The sequence below is a fragment of the Salvelinus alpinus genome, chromosome 1 (assembly GCF_045679555.1).
Source record: "Salvelinus alpinus chromosome 1, SLU_Salpinus.1, whole genome shotgun sequence".
NCBI lineage: Eukaryota > Metazoa > Chordata > Actinopteri > Salmoniformes > Salmonidae > Salvelinus > Salvelinus alpinus.
The window spans coordinates 39,296,852-39,316,953 of record NC_092086.1 but is presented as its reverse complement, the minus strand read 5'-3'; the positions used below and the strand labels follow the sequence as shown (position 1 = coordinate 39,316,953).

The 20,102-nt window shown below is 42.1% G+C and overlaps 1 protein-coding gene across 11 annotated transcripts in view; it reads right to left on the bottom strand.

Moving 5' to 3' along the window:
• Nucleotides 1-20,102, bottom strand: part of LOC139575555 (RNA binding protein fox-1 homolog 3-like) — a 399,874-nt gene that overhangs the window by 109,398 nt on the left and 270,374 nt on the right. For 2 of the 11 annotated variants that reach the window (XM_071400700.1, XM_071400682.1), the window contains exon 2: nt 19,708-19,969. The exons of 8 other annotated variants lie outside the window; for them this stretch is intronic. In XM_071400700.1, the coding sequence (XP_071256801.1) occupies nt 19,708-19,725 (18 nt within the window). In that variant the 5' untranslated portion in view covers nt 19,726-19,969. Of the gene's footprint in view, nt 1-16,309; nt 16,440-19,707; nt 19,970-20,102 lie in introns of all 11 variants that reach the window. One more of the 11 variants, XM_071400709.1, reaches the window with a different exon arrangement.

Here is a 20,102-nt window from a genome sequence, read left to right as displayed (position 1 = left end):
CGCACCCACACACCCACACACCCACACACACACACACACATATGCTGTCACCTTTTAAATTCTCTCCACCTCACTGCCATCAAAACATAGCTTTGGGGACATATGCACAGACACAGATTTACTCTGGACTTTGGTGGAACCGCAGGAGGAGGAGAAAGCCAATAGGTTTCAAAGGTTCCATTCAAAAGAGAGTGAGTGTAATATCTCTGTTTGGAAGTCTATGTCATGAATGTAACATCATGCCTCTTTTCCACTAAACGCAAATGCTGAGGTATATCTGGTCAATATTTCACAAACGTTCTGCCTCCGTGCCAAAATGTTGAGGGCACGATGCATAGGATACTCCAACAGAGAATTTCATCATGTCAAACTCAGGAAAAATAAGAAAAATAGAAGAATTAATGCTCCAAATAGGTAAATGTGAGCACAATACCACCTGAGACAAGGAATCATCTGTGTCCACTGTGATCAGTCTTGGTCATGTTTCCATATTGCTCGTGCAGAGTGACTCTTGTTTCTGCTTTTTCCCCCCGTGCTAATGCTATCAGTCACCTGCTGTAGCAGGACTGATAGAGAGTTGTCTGTTGCCATTCTCATTACAGCAGGGGAGAACGCGGCGGCAGAGGCAGTGCCGAGCCCACCAACTGGAGTAACCTTTCATTGAGACGGAGGGAGGGAGGCATCCACACAGAGACAACACCTCCATCTACTTGACATAACCCTATTACCGCTCCCTTAATTTTTCTGCCTTGACACCTTGGAGCGAAAGAAACGGTTAAAAGAATGAGTGAACAAAAGCTGCATTGCGTGGGGAGGGATGGAGGGAGTTAGGGATGGAGGGAGGGAGGGAAATGAGAGGGGGAGACAATGGGGAGGTAGGCAGTGGAGGAGAGACAGAGAGAGACAGAGTCCATAGAGCAGTGCATTCTGGGTACCCTATATTATCCCTTCAGCAGCACACATCAATTATATGGAGGTGGCCTTCTCTGATTTCACCTCCACCTTGCGGATTATTCCCCTGCTCTGCCCGGCAACACACACACTGACTCCCTCTAAAAGATGCTTTACTTGCTATTGTTTTCAACTAAAGGGATTTGGTTCTGTATATGACACTGATTATATGACAGTATATGTCAGCTTTACACAAATCTCATAGTTGAAGGGATATTTGACCAAAACACAGCTTTGCTTAAAAGTTGATATTTCAACCTTTAATGTTTGTTTAACTCCCTCTGTAAGGGGATTTCCTTTTATTCTAATAATAATTATGTACTGTAAGATATATCAATGTTTCCTTTTCCTTTTAATCTTTTCAAACACTTCCAAACAACCTTTCCAATTTTACAGGCCATCTGTTTGTATACACCAGGATCAAAGCCAAAGCACTGCACAAAATTCTGTTTCACAAAATAACTACATGACCGGCAAAATAACTCACTCTGGAATAAGAACCTCTAAAAACATCAGATATTCCCTCAAATATGAGATCAAAATCAAGATAGAGTGCTATCTGATAAAAAAGGGTTGTTTGAGTAGTTTGATTTGGTCAAGGAATTTGCTAGACCCATCTACTGTGCTTCCAGGCAGCCTGCCTCAGCTTGGTGTGGAGACCCCATGCAGCGACCCTGGTCACCTCGGCTGATCTCTCTCTCCCGCCTCTGATCTGGCTTGCAGCAGTGGCAGCCAGCGGCGGGTGCTGGTTCACCGCGTGACTGCAGTAGCTGTCTGCGTAGCGAGATTAAAGGGTCCGTATCGATCCGCACTGCGCTCATGCATTTTGTATGAGGGAGACATTGTCAAAGAGGCATCTCGGATTAAAAAAAGGGTAGAGGGAGAGTTCCAGAAAATATGCTGAACTCTGTGAAAAATCCCCTAATGTTGAAGTGTTATGTATGTAAACTCCCTTTAATATAGTAAATTGCCGTGAACTCTCATCGACCGGAGAGATATTAGTCATTTTTCAATGCTTTTCTTTTTCATTTTCTGCTTGTAATGTTTGCATTTATGGTTAAAAATGAGAGCGAAAAAAACGAGTCAAAAAAGAGAATATGAACTGGCAGCTAGAGACAGTCTAATGGTGGCACTGAGTCTGTTGGAGAATGCTCAAGTAGAGTGTGAATTATTTAGGATGTGTGGCTAGTGTGCGCATAATAAAGTCATCCCACCCAGCAACACCAGTCAAGAGTGACCAGGAGTATACAAGGAGTATACAGTACTACTATTCTCTTCTAGAAATCCTTTATTGCAATCATGCAAAGATTTTCCTTTAACATAATTTTGTTGGGGCCTTTGTTTAGAAAATGACCTAACCAAAGTTGTCAAAATCGACTATTTCAAATTCTCATACAGATTTTCAAATCACAGGCTGTTCTTTTCCAAAGGTCTTTACCTTTACACGTAAACAATTATGTAGGTGAGTTAACCTGAAATGCCCAACATTAAAACAACAAAAATGGCTTGCAAATATGGGCCTTTCATATTTGTTGATCTGTACATCCCAGGAATAACTGATGCCTGCATCTTGATTTGATGATTTTCTTAGAAACATACATAGAGTTTTTACAGTCAGCAGTTCCCTAATGCTGCTGATTATTCCTCGTATATATTTTATGCTGGTTATCCATGCATACTGTACGTATATGAAGCATGGCCAAGTTTTGGCAAAATGCCTACGTAAAAGCCTATATATTTATCATAATCCTGGACTCTTGATCCCCCCCAGCACATGTCAATCTCACCTGAACCTCTGTGAAAACAAGACAGAGTAATCAATGGATGATATTCACATTGTGGGAGAGAGGGAGGGAGAAGAGACACTACCAGTGAACAACCAGGATGATTCAAACACACTGATCTCTGGGTGTCAAACAGGGCCTTCTGTCCTCACTGGCAGCTGATCTGAAACTGAGCCACTGATATAGACCATCTATCAGAAGGCTCATTCATGCTTCTCTTTACTAACATATCATAAGGACGTATCCAGTCATGCTGTAACTATGGTAAACACAGACACCTGCACGCAAACGCGCCTGTGCATGCACGGACACAGGCACGCACACAGGCGCACACACACACGCAAACGCACCTGTGCACGCACACACACGCACATACACAGACACACAGACACACACACAGTCTGATATAATGTCCTGGGGAAGCATTAGCACATATATCAAGGTAAAGTTACACATGAAGAGATATAGAAGAGGAGATAAACTGCCTTTTACAGCATCAACAATCAAAGCATTTAGTAGATTGGACACAAGCACGTTCTGGAAGCTGGATCTGACTAATCTACAAATGGCTTCTTGTTATTAAACTGCTAATTCAGAGGATTAAAGGATCCATGAGAACACAATCCTCTTTACTGGATGTTCCTTGGATGCTGAAGGTGGCTTAAATATTAATTAAGCACACACACACGTGCACCCATTGGCGCACATACTCCTACTTGCATGCTTGTACAGACATAGACATACACAGATATATACACAGACACAAACATGGAGGTACACATGCTGTATCTTTCTCAAATACACATACGAACACACCTGTCTTCATATACAGTACAGCAGACCCCCCCACACACATGCACACACCTGTCTTCATATACAGTACAGCAGACCCCCCCACACACATGCACACACCTGTCTTCATATACAGTACAGCAGACCCCCCCACACACATGCACACACCTGTCTTCATATACAGTACAGCAGACGCCCCCACACACATGCACACACCTGTCTTCATATACAGTACAGCAGACCCCCCCTCCTCCCCCCACACATGCACACACACACACACACACACACACACACACACACACACACACACACACACACACACACACACACACACACACACACACACACACACACACACACACACACACACACACACACACACACCTGTTTTCATATACAGTACAGTACACCCCCCCCCCCACACACACACACACCTGTCTTCATATACAGTACAGCAGACCACTCCCCCTCTTTCCCCCACACATGCACACACACACCTGTTTTCATATACAGTACAGCAGGCAACCCTATCTAACTGATTAATCCCTTTCATTCTTTTTTGGGTGGTTCACACCGTCATTCCTCCTCTTTCTGGGTCCCAAAACATAATTTGAAGACTGAGTCTCTGTGTCATGAATCACCGTGAGGAAGAGCTCTTGGGTAATGGCATTCAACAGAAAAGATGCTCTGTGCATGATAGCAACCATTTTTCCAGATAAGCAGACAAACTACACCTCTTCTACAGTAAATTGCAAATAAGAACAGTATATCAATGATAACTTGACAATTCATCATGTGTTAATGGAGATTTTCTCTTATTGATTCTAAACTGGTACAATAACATACAACTTATGCATACAGTCTCCTTAGCGTCAGGAATTTTTTAAAGTAAGCTATTTCAGGCCTTTCAAGTTATATTGTTATCAAATTAAGGTACATTTCAACAGGGGTGCAACTTTCACTGGGGACGTGGGGGACATGTCCCCCCACATTATGAAATTTCATTTATCGTCTTGGAACACCTTACAAAATAATTTTAAACTGGAAGAACTTGTCCCGATTAGTGTTTTTAAATCACTGATGAAGGATTTTGAGGCTGATTCCCTGACCTGTCAATGTTTTTAATTTGCTGTTTTTGATATTGTTATACTCTTGTGAATTCAATGGTTTTTACTAGATTACTTGTAGTTTTTCATGTTGTCTGTCTGTAATTTTTGTAATGACTTGGTGCTGCCTATCTTGGCCAGGACGCTCTTGAAAAATAGATTTTAAATCTCAATGAGCCCTTCCTGGTTAAATAAAGGTTAAATATATATATATTTTTAAATTGTCCCCGCCAGTTTTATCATTGGAATGTGATACAAAACGAGGAAATGGTGTGCTTCAGGACCATGCAGACGTTTCCGAGCGGTCGGGTAGGCTGTTTGTAGTGTTTATCCGACCAAAAAATTCAATGACAAATAAAATAAGGTTATGTCCCCAACACTTCTAAAACCAAAGTTGCACCCCTGCATTTGCATATCTAAGTTATCTATTAAATGTTATGAACGGCACCTTTGAATGTACATTTCCCCGTTGGGTTCCAGTGGTCTAAGACATGCATTAAATGTACACAGAGCAGCAGTGTAAAAGTCAAAGACTCAAAGCTGCAGCAGAAGCCAATGGAAAGGTAATGGATCATTATGAAGAACTACTCTCTGAGGATTACATTACCTGACTTTTACACTGAAATGAGCACTGTCATTTATACAGACCTTTTTAGATCAGTATGAATGTGCTGTCTCTGTCATTTTAACTGAGGTCCTCAGCAGGTTTCCTGTGGAGAAAAACAGACTCTGAAACCAGAATAGGTCCCCTGTGTTGTAATCAATGGGAGACACCACAGATACAGCACTATTACAATACTTAACAAATACTGTAACACGCCATCACTATACCTGCTTTATTTAAAAATGTGTTTATTATTAAAACTTCCCGAACAATACTTCCAATACAGTCGATAACACTAATACAACTACTGACACTAATACCATTGCTACTAATGACAATAACAAAAATAGAAACCTATCTGAACTGTGACAAGGATTACAATTGGACTCCTAATGGGTTCTCCTGTAACGCTTTAATTCACTACCTATGCGATATCAATTCCATTATAATCTCATTAAACTACTGCACACTGAGGTGATTTCAAATGAATGTGAAACAGCCAACCGCACACTCCTTCCTAATTGAGCAATAATTTGAACTCATTATTATTGCCCATTATTAAATTAATGAACTTAATGGACTTATTTTCCAAATTGCAAAGACCCCTGGCAACATGTTTTTGATTCCATTAGCAGACATACTGGAGGAAATGAGACACACAGAGGTGTATATGCAATTAGCCTACCGCTGTGTGCTAATCTTATACTGACTCCAAGATGACCACTCTCACCATGCAAGACATGATGTTTAATCTCCATATTATAAAATAATAAAACACTCCTGTCACAAGGTGTATCATATGTAGCCTACGTCACGTTCAAATGTGACAGTTTTTGAATAACATTTCATACGAGTGGTTAGGTGAAATTTGACATTTTCTTATAGAAAATATGAGAATCATCGATATCCACTTGACTAATTTGCAGAAAAGAAGAAAGCGGACTATCTGCATAAATGCTAGAGGGCGATCGATACCTCACCAACCATAAATGATAGAGGGCGATCGATACCTCACCAACCATAAATGCTAGAGGGCGATCGATACCTCACCAACCATAAATGATAGAGGGCGATCGATACCTCACCAACCATAAATGATAGAGGGCGATCGATACCTCACCAACCATAAATGATAGAGGGCGATCGATACCTCACCAACCATAAATGATAGAGGACGATCGATACCTCACCAACCATAAATGCTAGAGGGCGATCGATACCTCACCAACCATAAATGCTAGAGGGCGATCGATACCTCACCAACCATAAATGCTAGAGTGCGATCGATACCTCACCAACCATAAATGCTAGAGGGCGATCGATACCTCACCAACCATAAATGATAGAGGGCGATCGATACCTCACCAACCATAAATGCTAGAGGGCGATCGATACCTCACCAACCATAAATGACGTATGTTGATATGGATATCGATACCTAACCAACCATAAATGACGCATGTTGATATGGATATGGATACCTCACCAACCATAAATGACGCATGTTGATATGGATATCGATACCTAACCAACCATAAATGACGCATGTTGATATGGATATCGATACCTCACCAACCATAAATGACGCATGTTGATATGGATATGGATACCTCACCAACCATAAATGACGCATGTTGATATGGATATGGATACCTCACCAACCATAAATGACGCATGTTGATATGGATATGGATACCTAACCAACCATAAATGACGCATGTTGATATGGATATCGATACCTAACCAACCATAAATGACGCATGTTGATATGGATATCGATACCTCACCAACCATAAATGACGCATGTTGATATGGATATGGATACCTAACCAACCATAAATGACGCATGTTGATATGGATATGGATACCTCACCAACCATAAATGACGCATGTTGATATGGATATCGATACCTCACCAACCATAAATGACGCATGTTGATATGGATATGGATACCTCACCAACCATAAATGACGCATGTTGATATGGATATCGATACCTCACCAACCATAAATGACGCATGTTGATATGGATATCGATACCTCACCAACCATAAATGACGCATGTTGATATGGATATCGATACCTCACCAACCATAAATGACGCATGTTGATATGGATATCGATACCTCACCAACCATAAATGACGCATGTTGATATGGATATCGATACCTCACCAACCATAAATGACGCATGTTGATATGGATATCGATACCTCACCAACCATAAATGACGCATGTTGATATGGATATCGATACCTCACCAACCATAAATGACGCATGTTGATATGGATATCGATACCTCACCAACCATAAATGACGCATGTTGATATGGATATGCGATACCTCACCAACCATAAATGACGCATGTTGATATGGATATCGATACCTCACCAACCATAAATGACGCATGTTGATATGGATATCGATACCTCACCAACCATAAATGACGCATGTTGATATGGATATCGATACCTCACCAACCATAAATGACGCATGTTGATATGGATATCGATACCTCACCAACCATAAATGACGCATGTTGATATGGATATCGATACCTCACCAACCATAAATGACGCATGTTGATATGGATATCGATACCTCACCAACCATAAATGACGCATGTTGATATGGATATCGATACCTCACCAACCATAAATGACGCATGTTGATATGGATATCGATACCTCACCAACCATAAATGACGCATGTTGATATGGATATCGATACCTCACCAACCATAAATGACGCATGTTGATATGGATATCGATACCTCACCAACCATAAATGACGCATGTTGATATGGATATCGATACCTCACCAACCATAAATGACGCATGTTGATATGGATATCGATACCTCACCAACCATAAATGACGCATGTTGATATGGATATCGATACCTCACCAACCATAAATGACGCATGTTGATATGGATATCGATACCTCACCAACCATAAATGACGCATGTTGATATGGATATCAATACCTCACCAACCATAAATGACGCATGTTGATATGGATATGGATACCTCACCAACCATAAATGACGCATGTTGATATGGATATCAATACCTCACCAACCATAAATGACGCATGTTGATATGGATATCGATACCTCACCAACCATAAATGACGCATGTTGATATGGATATCGATACCTCACCAACCATAAATGACGCATGTTGATATGGATATCGATACCTCACCAACCATAAATGACGCATGTTGATATGGATATCGATACCTCACCAACCATAAATGACGCATGTTGATATGGATATCGATACCTAACCAACCATAAATGACGCATGTTGATATGGATATCGATACCTCACCAACCATAAATGACGCATGTTGATATGGATATCGATACCTCACCAACCATAAATGACGCATGTTGATATGGATATCGATACCTCACCAACCATAAATGACGCATGTTGATATGGATATGGATACCTCACCAACCATAAATGACGCATGTTGATATGGATATCGATACCTCACCAACCATAAATGACGCATGTTGATATGGATATCGATACCTCACCAACCATAAATGACGCATGTTGATATGGATATCGATACCTCACCAACCATAAATGACGCATGTTGATATGGATATCGATACCTCACCAACCATAAATGACGCATGTTGATATGGATATCGATACCTCACCAACCATAAATGACGCATGTTGATATGGATATGGATACCTCACCAACCATAAATGACGCATGTTGATATGGATATCGATACCTCACCAACCATAAATGACGCATGTTGATATGGATATGGATACCTCACCAACCATAAATGACGCATGTTGATATGGATATCGATACCTCACCAACCATAAATGACGTATGTTGATATGGATATCGATACCTCACCAACCATAAATGACGCATGTTGATATGGATATCGATACCTCACCAACCATAAATGACGCATGTTGATATGGATATTGAATTCTGTATTTAATTAAAACCATACTCCTGCGCTCACTGTCAAAATTCCACAGCTCCACTGTCGATAGTGTTAGATGAGAAGAGGGTTGTACAGTGATTTGTGTTCATCACAGCATGAGAAAAAGAACAAGAGAACCTGCCAGTGTGTCAGCACCACATCAATCAGTAATCACATTTCTGTTCTCTCCCCCTCTACACTGAAGGACAAAGGCACCACACAGACTCCTCAAAAACACACATTGTCCTGTCTAATCACATCAACAATTTAACACCCATATTAGATTTAAAGCCTCCCCAAACCTAAGTGTTTTTTTCAAAGAGTTATTAAGAGTTATTATAACATCAACAAAAGATAATCATTGTCAAATTATGCTTTGCAATGCAACTCAAATTAATTTCATTATTTTTAAATGTACTGTAATCATATTGTATAAAAAGCCATTTAAGGTGAACTGCTTCGCTTTTTTTGGATGTCCTTAAATTCTCAAAGTCTGAGGTTGACATTTGCAACAAACAGCCCATAGACTGCTACAGAATTAAGAATGGAACCGTGGCATTGTAATTTGTTGATGAAGATAGAATATGCAATTATATTGTAGGAAGTGTCTTAACTTTGTTTACTGTAAACATCCAACATTGACAGTGTCTTTACATCGTAGTGATAAAAAAACAGCTGCATAATTTAAAACAACAGAGACCAAATGCTCCTCTGAGGTACAGAATAAGCGCTACATGATATCCTATGAATATCAATGGGGTATGAAAAATTCTGCTCCCCTGAGAGACCAATAGTAAACCGCTAGTTATAACTCATTTTGATTTCAAATCGTGTCAATGCCTCAGTTTTTCCCCCTGCATTTTGCTGCAGCCCAATGCAATAGCAGCACGCAATGTCAGAACTACAGTAAACTAACAGGCATTTAAACCAAGTTAGTGCATTCTGTACACAACCAAAGCCATTAAGAATGGGAGAGACAGAAAGAGTGGACCTCGTGCGACCCAGGGGCCAAGGTAACTACACTTCCACTACAGTATTCACTGCTCATTTAGAAGTCTTTAGTTGTCAACAAAATCAATTTTTCGAGCAAGTATCTAGTCTCACTGGGTACAGGTCGTAAAATATTTAACCAGTATAGAGACCTGGCAAGTCAGTGGTTTAAAAATAACTGCTTTCAGACTAGGCTTCTCTCTATCTCTTCAGAGAGAGCCAGCGGTGATTTGTCTGCCCAGTAAAAAAAAAATTGCAACCAAAGATTTGGCAAAACCGTTAAAGTGATTTGTTGGGATTGTCAGTTGAACCATGAAGTGCAATGAAAAATGACAAGCACACTTTAGACTGGCTACCGTCACATTATTCCGAAACATGTATGCACTTATATATTTTGGAGCAAAGAAATTGCTGTGTCAACAGCGTCAGATTATACAGCATTTCAATGAGAATTATTTATCAGCTGAACCTCAGTCATATTTATGGGCTCCTCTGCACAGATGAAGAGAGCCACCTCCACACTGCTGAATATTTCTCTTTCTAGTCTACTTTAACGGGGGCTTTGACCAGCACACATTAAGGCTGTTGGGCATATGAAAAGACACTGGCCACTGGTGCAGGCTACTGGGTCACTTCATGGGCAGAATGGACATATGATATCACAATCGTATCACACATGTAATTACATGTGACTAATGTGATTTACAAAATACATAAAGACAAACACACATATTGTGCACACGTGATTTGAATTTGAATTGTGTTTGTTTGTCTTTATGTGTTCTGTAGACACACACACACACACACACACACACACACACACACACACACACACACACACACACACACACACACACACACACACACACACACACACACACACACACACACACACACACACACACACACACACACACACACACACACACACACACACACACACACACACACACACACACAGTATAGAGTCCAATACTGACATGGGGTGAAATTAAGGTACCTGTCCTCATCATCCAAGGCCTGTGTGTGCCTGACCTGAAGAGAGGAGGGGTAGGGGAGGTAAGGGGAGGTAGGCCTGGGGCATGGTCAGAGGAGGCAGGCTGAGAGAGTAAAGAGCCATCCACTGAGACTTATAAAGTCCCAACTACAATTTACAGGGAATGCTGAAATAGTAGTGGCCACTGGCGGGTCATGCTGTCGAAGGCACTCTTTTATTTGCTTCATTCCCTTTGACACCGCCTCTCGATTAGGGTCATAAATCCCTTGAAATCGGTCAATAACCTATAACACTAATGCCACTCTCCTGACATTCATTTCACTGCCTGGGTGCCACAATGTTTCTTAACTCATTGCACGTGACAGAGGATTTTATACTGGCCTCGATTGATTGAGAAGAGTATATAACAAGCTTTATATAGTGTGTTTGTGCTTCTATAAAATAACATGAATATGGAGTGGGTCAAGACAGGAGAACATTCTGTTCACTAGCTTGTTTTATTGGATGTTCTCTAAGTTAGCAGGATATCACAGAGGTAAGATAACACCCAAGCAACAAGCAACTTTCAGCATAATATTTTTTTTGAATTTTATGAGTACGTAACCTGATAATTCTATTTGAATAAGTGTATATCCAGGCTGTATCACAACCGGCCGTGATTGGGAGTCCCATAGGGCGATGCACAACTGGCCCGGTTTTGGCCGGTGTAGGCCATCATTGTAAATAAGAGTTTGTTCTTAACGGACTTGCCTAGTTAAATAAAGGTTATGAAAGAGTGGAAACCATCCAAATAAGATGTATTGTTTCGGGCTGAGAGAAGGAGGAGAAGTGAAGTCAATTCCTTATCATGCATGGCAAGTTGCCAGTAGATATGTTTTTTCCATTCTCACTGGGGCTTCTCCTCCAATCGCTTTTGTGTGTGGGAACTGACACTTCAGGGCATATCCATGCCACAGACGTGTTACTGATGTGCATGCCTTCTGTTCCAACACTGATGACAGGATGAAGAATCGCCATATGAGACATACTCATGGAATTACCCACAGTGCAACAGGGCAAAACAAGAGGAATTTATGAGGCACATGCTCTACGCAAACGAATTGTGTGGATAAAATATACACTCTGAACACAAACGGAAAGGGATTTCAAAATAAGCTTTATGGTGTACTCGTGCGTTTGCATGTGCCGGGAATTAGTTATTTCATGATCAGACAGACTGCGGTAAAGGATTCAGACTCTGATCAGACAGACTGAGGCAAAGGGGTTAGACTGATCAGACATACTGAGGTAAAGGGTTTAGACTGATCAGACAGACTGCAGTAAAGGGTTCAGACTCTGATCAGACAGACTGCGGTAAAGGGTTTAGACTGATCAGACAGACTGAGGTAAAGGGTTTAGACTGATCAGACAGACTGCGGTAAAGGGTTTAGACTGATCAGACAGACTGAGATAAAGGGGTTATACTGATCAGACAGACTGTGGTAAAGGGTTCAGACTCTGATCTGACAGACTGAGGTAAAGGGTTTAGACTGATCAGACAGACTGCGGTAAAGGGTTCAGACTCTGATCTGACAGACTGAGGTAAAGGGTTTAGACTGATCAGACAGACTGAGGTAAAGGGTTTAGACTCTGACTGTCTTGTTTAAAATGACTGAATTCTCTAAATTGCCTGGAAATAAATCCTGTCTCACTCTTAAGTCTAGCTGACACACACTATGAGCCCAAAGCCTATGAGTTATCTTTCCAATCAGTGTTCAATCATCCATGATGTCTTATCTTATTGATCAGCCTTAAGTATATTGTGTAAGACATCATAAAAGAGGGCAACATGGTTGAACCTTTGTTCCAGTTTCTCTGTAGATCATCTTTTTTTGTTAAGTTGGTGCCATAAGCCTCCCTCAATATTTAATTTTCCTAGTCCTTGAGCACAGTGGGGGGTGAGCCGGGGCTGCAGGTGAAATGGGGGCTGGGCTTTGGCGCCGTGTATTCTTCTCCTGAATACGCTGCGAGGTACAATCTAACACATTCATGTTCATTCACTGACACACGGCCAGGAAACTAATGTACAGTATATCATCTTATTTGATGTAATATTACCATGAGAATGTCTTTGCTAGCGTCTAACATACAGTTGAAGTCGGTAGTTTACATACACTTAGGTTGGAGTCATTAAAACTCGTTTTTCAACCACTCCACAAATTTCTTGTTAACAAACTACAGTTTTTGGCAAGTCGGTTAGGACATCTACTTTGTGCATGACACAAGTAATCTTTCCAACAATTGTTTACAGACAGATTATTTCACTTATAATTCACTGTATCCCAATTCCAGTGGGTCAGAAGTGTACATACACTAAGTTGACTGTGCCTTTAAACAGCTTGGAAAATTCCAGAAATTGATGTCATGGCTTTACAAGCTTCTGATAGGCTAATTGACATCATTTGAGTCAATTGGAGGTGTACCTGTGGATGTATTTCAAGGCCTACCTTCAAACTCAGTGCCTCTTTGCTTGAAAATCAAAAGAAATCAGCCAAAACTTCAGAAGAAAATTGTAGACCTCCAAAAGTCTGGTTCATCCTTTGGAGCAATTTTCAAACGCCTGAAGGGACCACGTTCATCTGTACAAACAATAGTACGCAAGTATAAACACCATGGGACCACGCAGCCGTCATACCGCTCAGGAAGGAGACGCGTTCTGTCTCCTAGAGATGAACATACTTTGGTGCGAAAAGTGCAAATCAATCCCAGAACAACAGCAAAAGACCTTGTGAAGATGCTGGAGGAAACAGGTACAAAAGTATCTATATCCACAGTAAAAAGAGTCCTATATCGACATAATCTCAAAGGTCTCTCAGCAAGGAAGAAGCCACTGCTCCAAAACCGCCATAAAAAAGCCAGACTACGGTTTGCAACTGCACATGGGGACAAAGATCGTACTTTTTGGAGAAATGTACTCTGGTCTGATGAAACAAAAATAGAACTGTTTGGCCATAATGACCATCGTTATGTTTGGAGGAAAAAGGGGGATGCTTGCAAGCCGAAGAACACCATTCCAACCGTGAAGCATGGGGGTGGCAGCATCATGTTGTGGGGTGCTTTGCTGCAGGAGGGACTGGTGCACTTCACAAAATAGATGGCATCATGAGGATGGAAAATTAGGTGAATATATTGAAGCAACATCTCAAGACATCAGTCAGGAAGTTAAAGCTTGGTCGCAAATTTGTCTTCCAAATGGACAATGACCCCAAGCATACTTCCAAAGTTGTGGCAAAATGGCTTAAGGACAACAAAGTCAAGGTATTGGAGTGGTCTTCACAAAGCCCTGACCTCAATCTTATAGATAATTTGTGGGCAGAACTGAAAAAGCATGCACGAGCAAGGAGGCCTACAAACCTGACTCAGTTACACCAGCTCTGTCAGGAGGAATGGGCCAAAATTCACCCAAATTATTGTGGGAAGCTTGTAGAAGCTACCCGACACGTTTGACCCAAGTTAAACAATTTAAAGGCAATGCTACCAAATACTAATTGAGTGTATGTAAACTTCTGACCCACTGGGAATGTGATGAAAGAAATAAAAGCTGAAATAAATCGTTCTCTTAACTATTATTCTAACATTTCACATTCTTAAAATAAAGTGGTGATCCTAACTGACCTAAGACAGGGAAGGTTTACTAGAATTAAATGTCAGGAATTGTGAAATTTTTTGTTTACATGTATTTGGCTAAGGTGTATGTAAACTTCCGACTTCAACTGTATGTGCATTAGCCAGTTTCCATTTAACTACCAAACTGGCTCCTCTGCTGTTCATTGTTCCAGGCAGTTGTTAAAGCTGCAGTTCCTCTGTCTTTCTCTATCCTAGCCTCGTGACAAAAAGCCCCTTGAACGATCTGGCCTTTAATCACTAAAACAGATTTTATTTTTCCTCTCTCTGGAATGGCTGGAGCTGAATTGACGTGTAGCCTCCACAGTGCCGAGGCAAAATGGCCGTCCCAGTAACGGCTCACAAGCCCCTGGACAACCTGAGGCATGGCCATCCAATCCCACATCATTAAGGCTAGAGTCCTTTATTGTGTTGGAAGGCATTAAACGGTGCGCTGGCTCTAGCCCTGAAGTCACACTCCACTAGGAGAAAACAGCAGAAAAATAACAGCACAGCTGGATAATGACTTTTCCCTGGGAGGCTGACCATGTGTATGAAAGTGCTAATGATAGCAGGTACAATAAGCGAGCGCAAGGCTTTTACTGCGTCCAGATATATTTTCCTCAGCTAAACTTGCCAGTGATTTCCCCCATGTAGGTGTCTTTCTGTAGTTTAAGAAGAGCCCCCCACCCCCCACCCCCCCTCCTCTCCCTCCATCCCTCTCTCTCTCTCTCCCTCCATCCCTCTCTCCCTCCATCCCTCTCTCCCTCCATCCTCTTCCTTCTCCAGTATCTAATCTCCTTATCAGCTGTACAGCTAATATCAAAGAGGACTGCGGTGTGAAAATCCTGCGAGTAAAACCCGCTGTCGGAGTCTAATTACAATTAGCTGGGCTCCAGACCCATTAGGCCTGGGGGGAAGAGTGCAAAAGCGCAGAAAATTAAAGCTACTGATCGCTAATGATCCCACAGACTAAAGGAATGTGTTCAGATTTGGGGATCTCTGAAATATACCCCGTCTCTTCTTCCTGTTTCTAAGTCTAAAGGCTGATCTCCAGGCCTTCTTTCAAATGCTCTGAGGGAAGGTGCAATTACAATGTTTCCACAAAGTTTTGGAGGCTGAAAGTTGTTCAACTGTTGGGTTAACACAGCCATTATTGTCTTGATATTAAACAAGACAAAACATATCCTGCTAAAAACCATGAGAATGTAGACGATAATACTTTCTCCGCAAAGCTTTATTGCACACCAAAGTTCTTGCCGTTTATGGCATGCCATGACACTAGCCCGTGTCTGTGTGTCATGTGAATAGTAAAATGTGCCTATGAAAGTTAATGAATGGTTATTAACCGCCATTATCCCATGTTACGAGTAACTTCATATTGATTTATGTACCTCACATCTTCACAAGTTCCCTTCAAGTGAAGCACTACTAAAATTCACTAAAGTGAAAGGAAGTTAAAAAGGAAATACCTCTCGTTTGATGATGTAAGCCCCAAGTTCTCCCTGGCAGCTGTGTTGGAGGACTATCCGGGGCAGGGAGATAGAAGAGTCCAGAGTTATTAGGGCCGTCAGGTAAGTGTGTGGCGACAGCGACAGCGGCCTGGGATGGGGTTGGAGGGAGAGGCGGAAAGCACCAGCTAATGAAAGCGTCTCAGGGAGTACTAAAGAGTCTACGTGACACTACTCCTAATTCGCCTGTCTGAGGACACAGATCAATTAATACATTAACAAACGATCAGAGACACTTCATCTTGCAATATGAAACCAGCAGCCTGGACTTGCTGCCCGGCCTCCCGTCCTGAATGGCTGATCAGCTCGGCTTCCATACACTGCAGTCCTCCATGCATCTCAACAGCCTCCACTAGTCAGACAGATAAAGATGTTGTAGATGCACGTTTTACTACAATTATTGTAACTGTTTTTATCCAATTTATCTCTGGATAATATGAGTCATTCAAAAGGTACAGTAGTTTGTTCAGATTTCTTTTTCAGATTCCTGATAGACTTTTCTTTGCGTTCTGACAAACCATTAAAATACAGTAGGTCAAACATACTGAAAGATTCAGTGGATTCAGTGGCGGGGACTGGCACAGCCATTACAGTAATTTGATCATCCTGTTGTAGAAGAACTTTCCTGCAATGCAGGAAATGTAAAACTTGTATTGTATTGGAGGTCACTTTGACTTGATTTTCCCTAACAAAACATGTATCAACCCATTCAAAAATGTCCATTAATTATAATCTACATAATAATTCCCATTTCCTGTTGCTACAGGATTATTTTCCTGCTGTAGTAAACTGGCTCAAATTAAGATCCTACATCTGTAGCGTGAGTGAGTGAGTGTGTTGGTGGTATGTTGGGGAAGTCAACAGTAAACCAATGCTCCACACCAGCCAAGGCAGCCATATATCCACTCTGCTCTCCCCCCATTACCAGGCTCTCTGCTCAGCAGCCAGGACCCTGCCCTGCTCAATTATTCATGGCATTCAGGGGAAGACAGAAACATTCATGTTTTCTCCCCTCCTCGCCTCCTCTTCTAATGCAAAGGAACAAACGAGTGAAGAGAATGACACAGGCCACCCATCGATTCCTCCATCTCCCCATTTCTCAATCGTCCATCTCTAGGATTATTCCGGTTTGCTCCACCTCTAGTGACAGAGGTTGAGGTGGTGGTTGGGGAGAGGAGGGCAGTAACTAACACTGACCAGACGGTCTGTTGCTGTTTGGAGATTTACTTCTGGGAGGAGGAGGAGATGGTGGTGGGTGGTACCCAGGAGTATGCTGCATAACCAGGGCCTGTCTTTGTATACACATTCATCTATATCAGGGGGCAGCAGGGAAATGTAAGCCAAAGGTAATTGCCCCGGATAAGAACATCTGCTTGGTGAATAAATATTCTAATGAGGGGAGCTCACAGGTTCCCCAGACTGATCCAGTGCTGACAGTCCTCCGGAGGGACGACAGGTAATGCTCAACACCTGCACCTCAAATGGAAGAGAGACGCTCCCTCCCTCCCCTGCCACAGTAACTAAATGCTGGGCGACAACAACACACACCACAGCATCGTGTAAATCTTCTCCCAGATTAACTGGGTTAAGATTCCAGAATTGCCAGCCAGACCCCCTCTGTGCCACACTGTCCATGCCCAAGCTGCAACTTCTCCCAGCATGCAGCTGTGTGGCACAGGAAGGGAATGTCTGAGATGTGGTGATGAAAGAGGAGGGGTAGTACGGCGAGATTGAGCGAGGGAGCCCCGTGACACACACACACCTTCAAAGAGGCCTGCTCGCTCAAAGACATGGAGATGCCTTTCCCAATTAGCATCAAACCCCTGTTAGCACGTAGCACCTCACAGGAACACTTAATTGCTTTGACTGCTGGGTAGGCCTGTGTCGGACAGTTTTACTCTGCCTAAACTGCAGTACTATAGAGGGAGTAGGGGAGCAGCTAGGGCTCCACTTTATGTCATGTTTTTGATATATAACATTCTGTATTATTCATACACTTGGCTGTTGCTTTAATGGAAAATAACAAATAATTCTGAGGCTCAGAATGGACTGAACTGGAGGCTGGTAGAGTGGAGTAGCATCCTCCACAGCCGATTCTCCCCTCACTGAAATCCAAAACTGACAATCGATAGCCACAAGCACGCCCTGCGTTCCCGCTATGCAACAGACGCAACCCAAATTCCTCCACAGTTCAATAGCTTTATGATCAGAATGCCAAAAATGGGAGGGAAAGTATTTTTTTCAAATCCTTAAGTTTACTGTGTCTTGGTACGGATGGTAGTGAAAAAATGTACGTCTGTAAATTAATATGGATTGCAAGGAGCTGCAATCAGCATTACTGTAGACATCTCAACGTAGAAGGGAGGAATAGCAGAGAGTATTGAGTGGGGATTGTTGTGGTGGGGAGGGGATGGAAAACCACACAGCAGACACAACTGATCTGACTAATTACCAATGATCTCATACACAATTAATTAGCACCTCTGGAGAAAGCACTGTACACACTCTTACTGTATGTTTTACACAACTTATTTATGGTCAAAATGTTTTGGAGTGGAATAAAAAGGACTAAGCTATGGGTGATAAAATGGGAAATAAAAACCCTTTAAAATATGTTCAAAGAAGATATCCTTAAACAGTGAATCCAAAATGTGGCCCCCGAAAGTGTAGCAGCAACAGTTTGAGGAACTGGTCAAAACAAACAGATATAACTTCAAATGGTCCATACATGCCGGTTGGTTTAATTGTTAACTATGTCTGCAGAATATGAACGGAGGGAGAAATATGGTAAACTGAAAATAACATCCAGTTAAATACATCTTTGGTGAGGAGGTTGAATAAATCTCAGGTGAAAAGGGAGGGAAGTGGCAGGCTCCTATAGAATATGGTTAAACAACCCAGTGCTCTCCCATCAATAAAACAACACATGAAAGTTGAATAACCATCAGCTCTGTTCGTGCATTTGGGAGGTGTGACACACCCCCCGATCACAACTGAAGAGAAATGGAACAATTGTAGATGTGTGCAAACACAATTTGACCAACTGCGACAAAACTGCACTAATGAAATCACCACCGACCGGGTAGTTTTGCAATGTTCCTAAAACATCTACACACACACACACACACACACACACACACACACACACACACACACACACACACACACACACACACACACACACACACACACACACACACACACACACACACACACACACACACACACACACACACACACACACACCAACGCATCTCTGAGCATTCACACACACCCACACACACTCTACCTCCCTCTGCAGTTCGAGGCAACACAATGGTCAACAAAAAGAGAGCAACTCTCTGTGGTACAGTACTCACCCAAAAATACATCATCATTTCGGATGTGGGACAGGTGAGGGTGCAGGCACGACGGAGAGTGTGGGGTTGAGCAGTGGGACAAGTCCAGCCAGTTTGAGCGTCAGGAAGAGAGGCGAGTCCGACCGTTTGGAACGAGTGCTTTACTGGTCCCTCTTCCACTGGGGCAGCCCTCCCTCTCAACTGTTCAATGGGGCTCGACTAGCTTTCCCCTCTTCTCTTCTTCCTCTGCCCTTCAATTTTCAAAAGCCGCCTTTTTCCTCTTCTTTCAGCCTCACAGAGAAGAAGCAGACAGAGAGAGAGGAAAGCTTGGGAGGTGTTCTAACCTTTTTCTTTTGATACTCTTGCCTCTCTCTCTCTCTATCTCTCTCTCTCTTGCCTCTCTCTCTCTCTCTCTC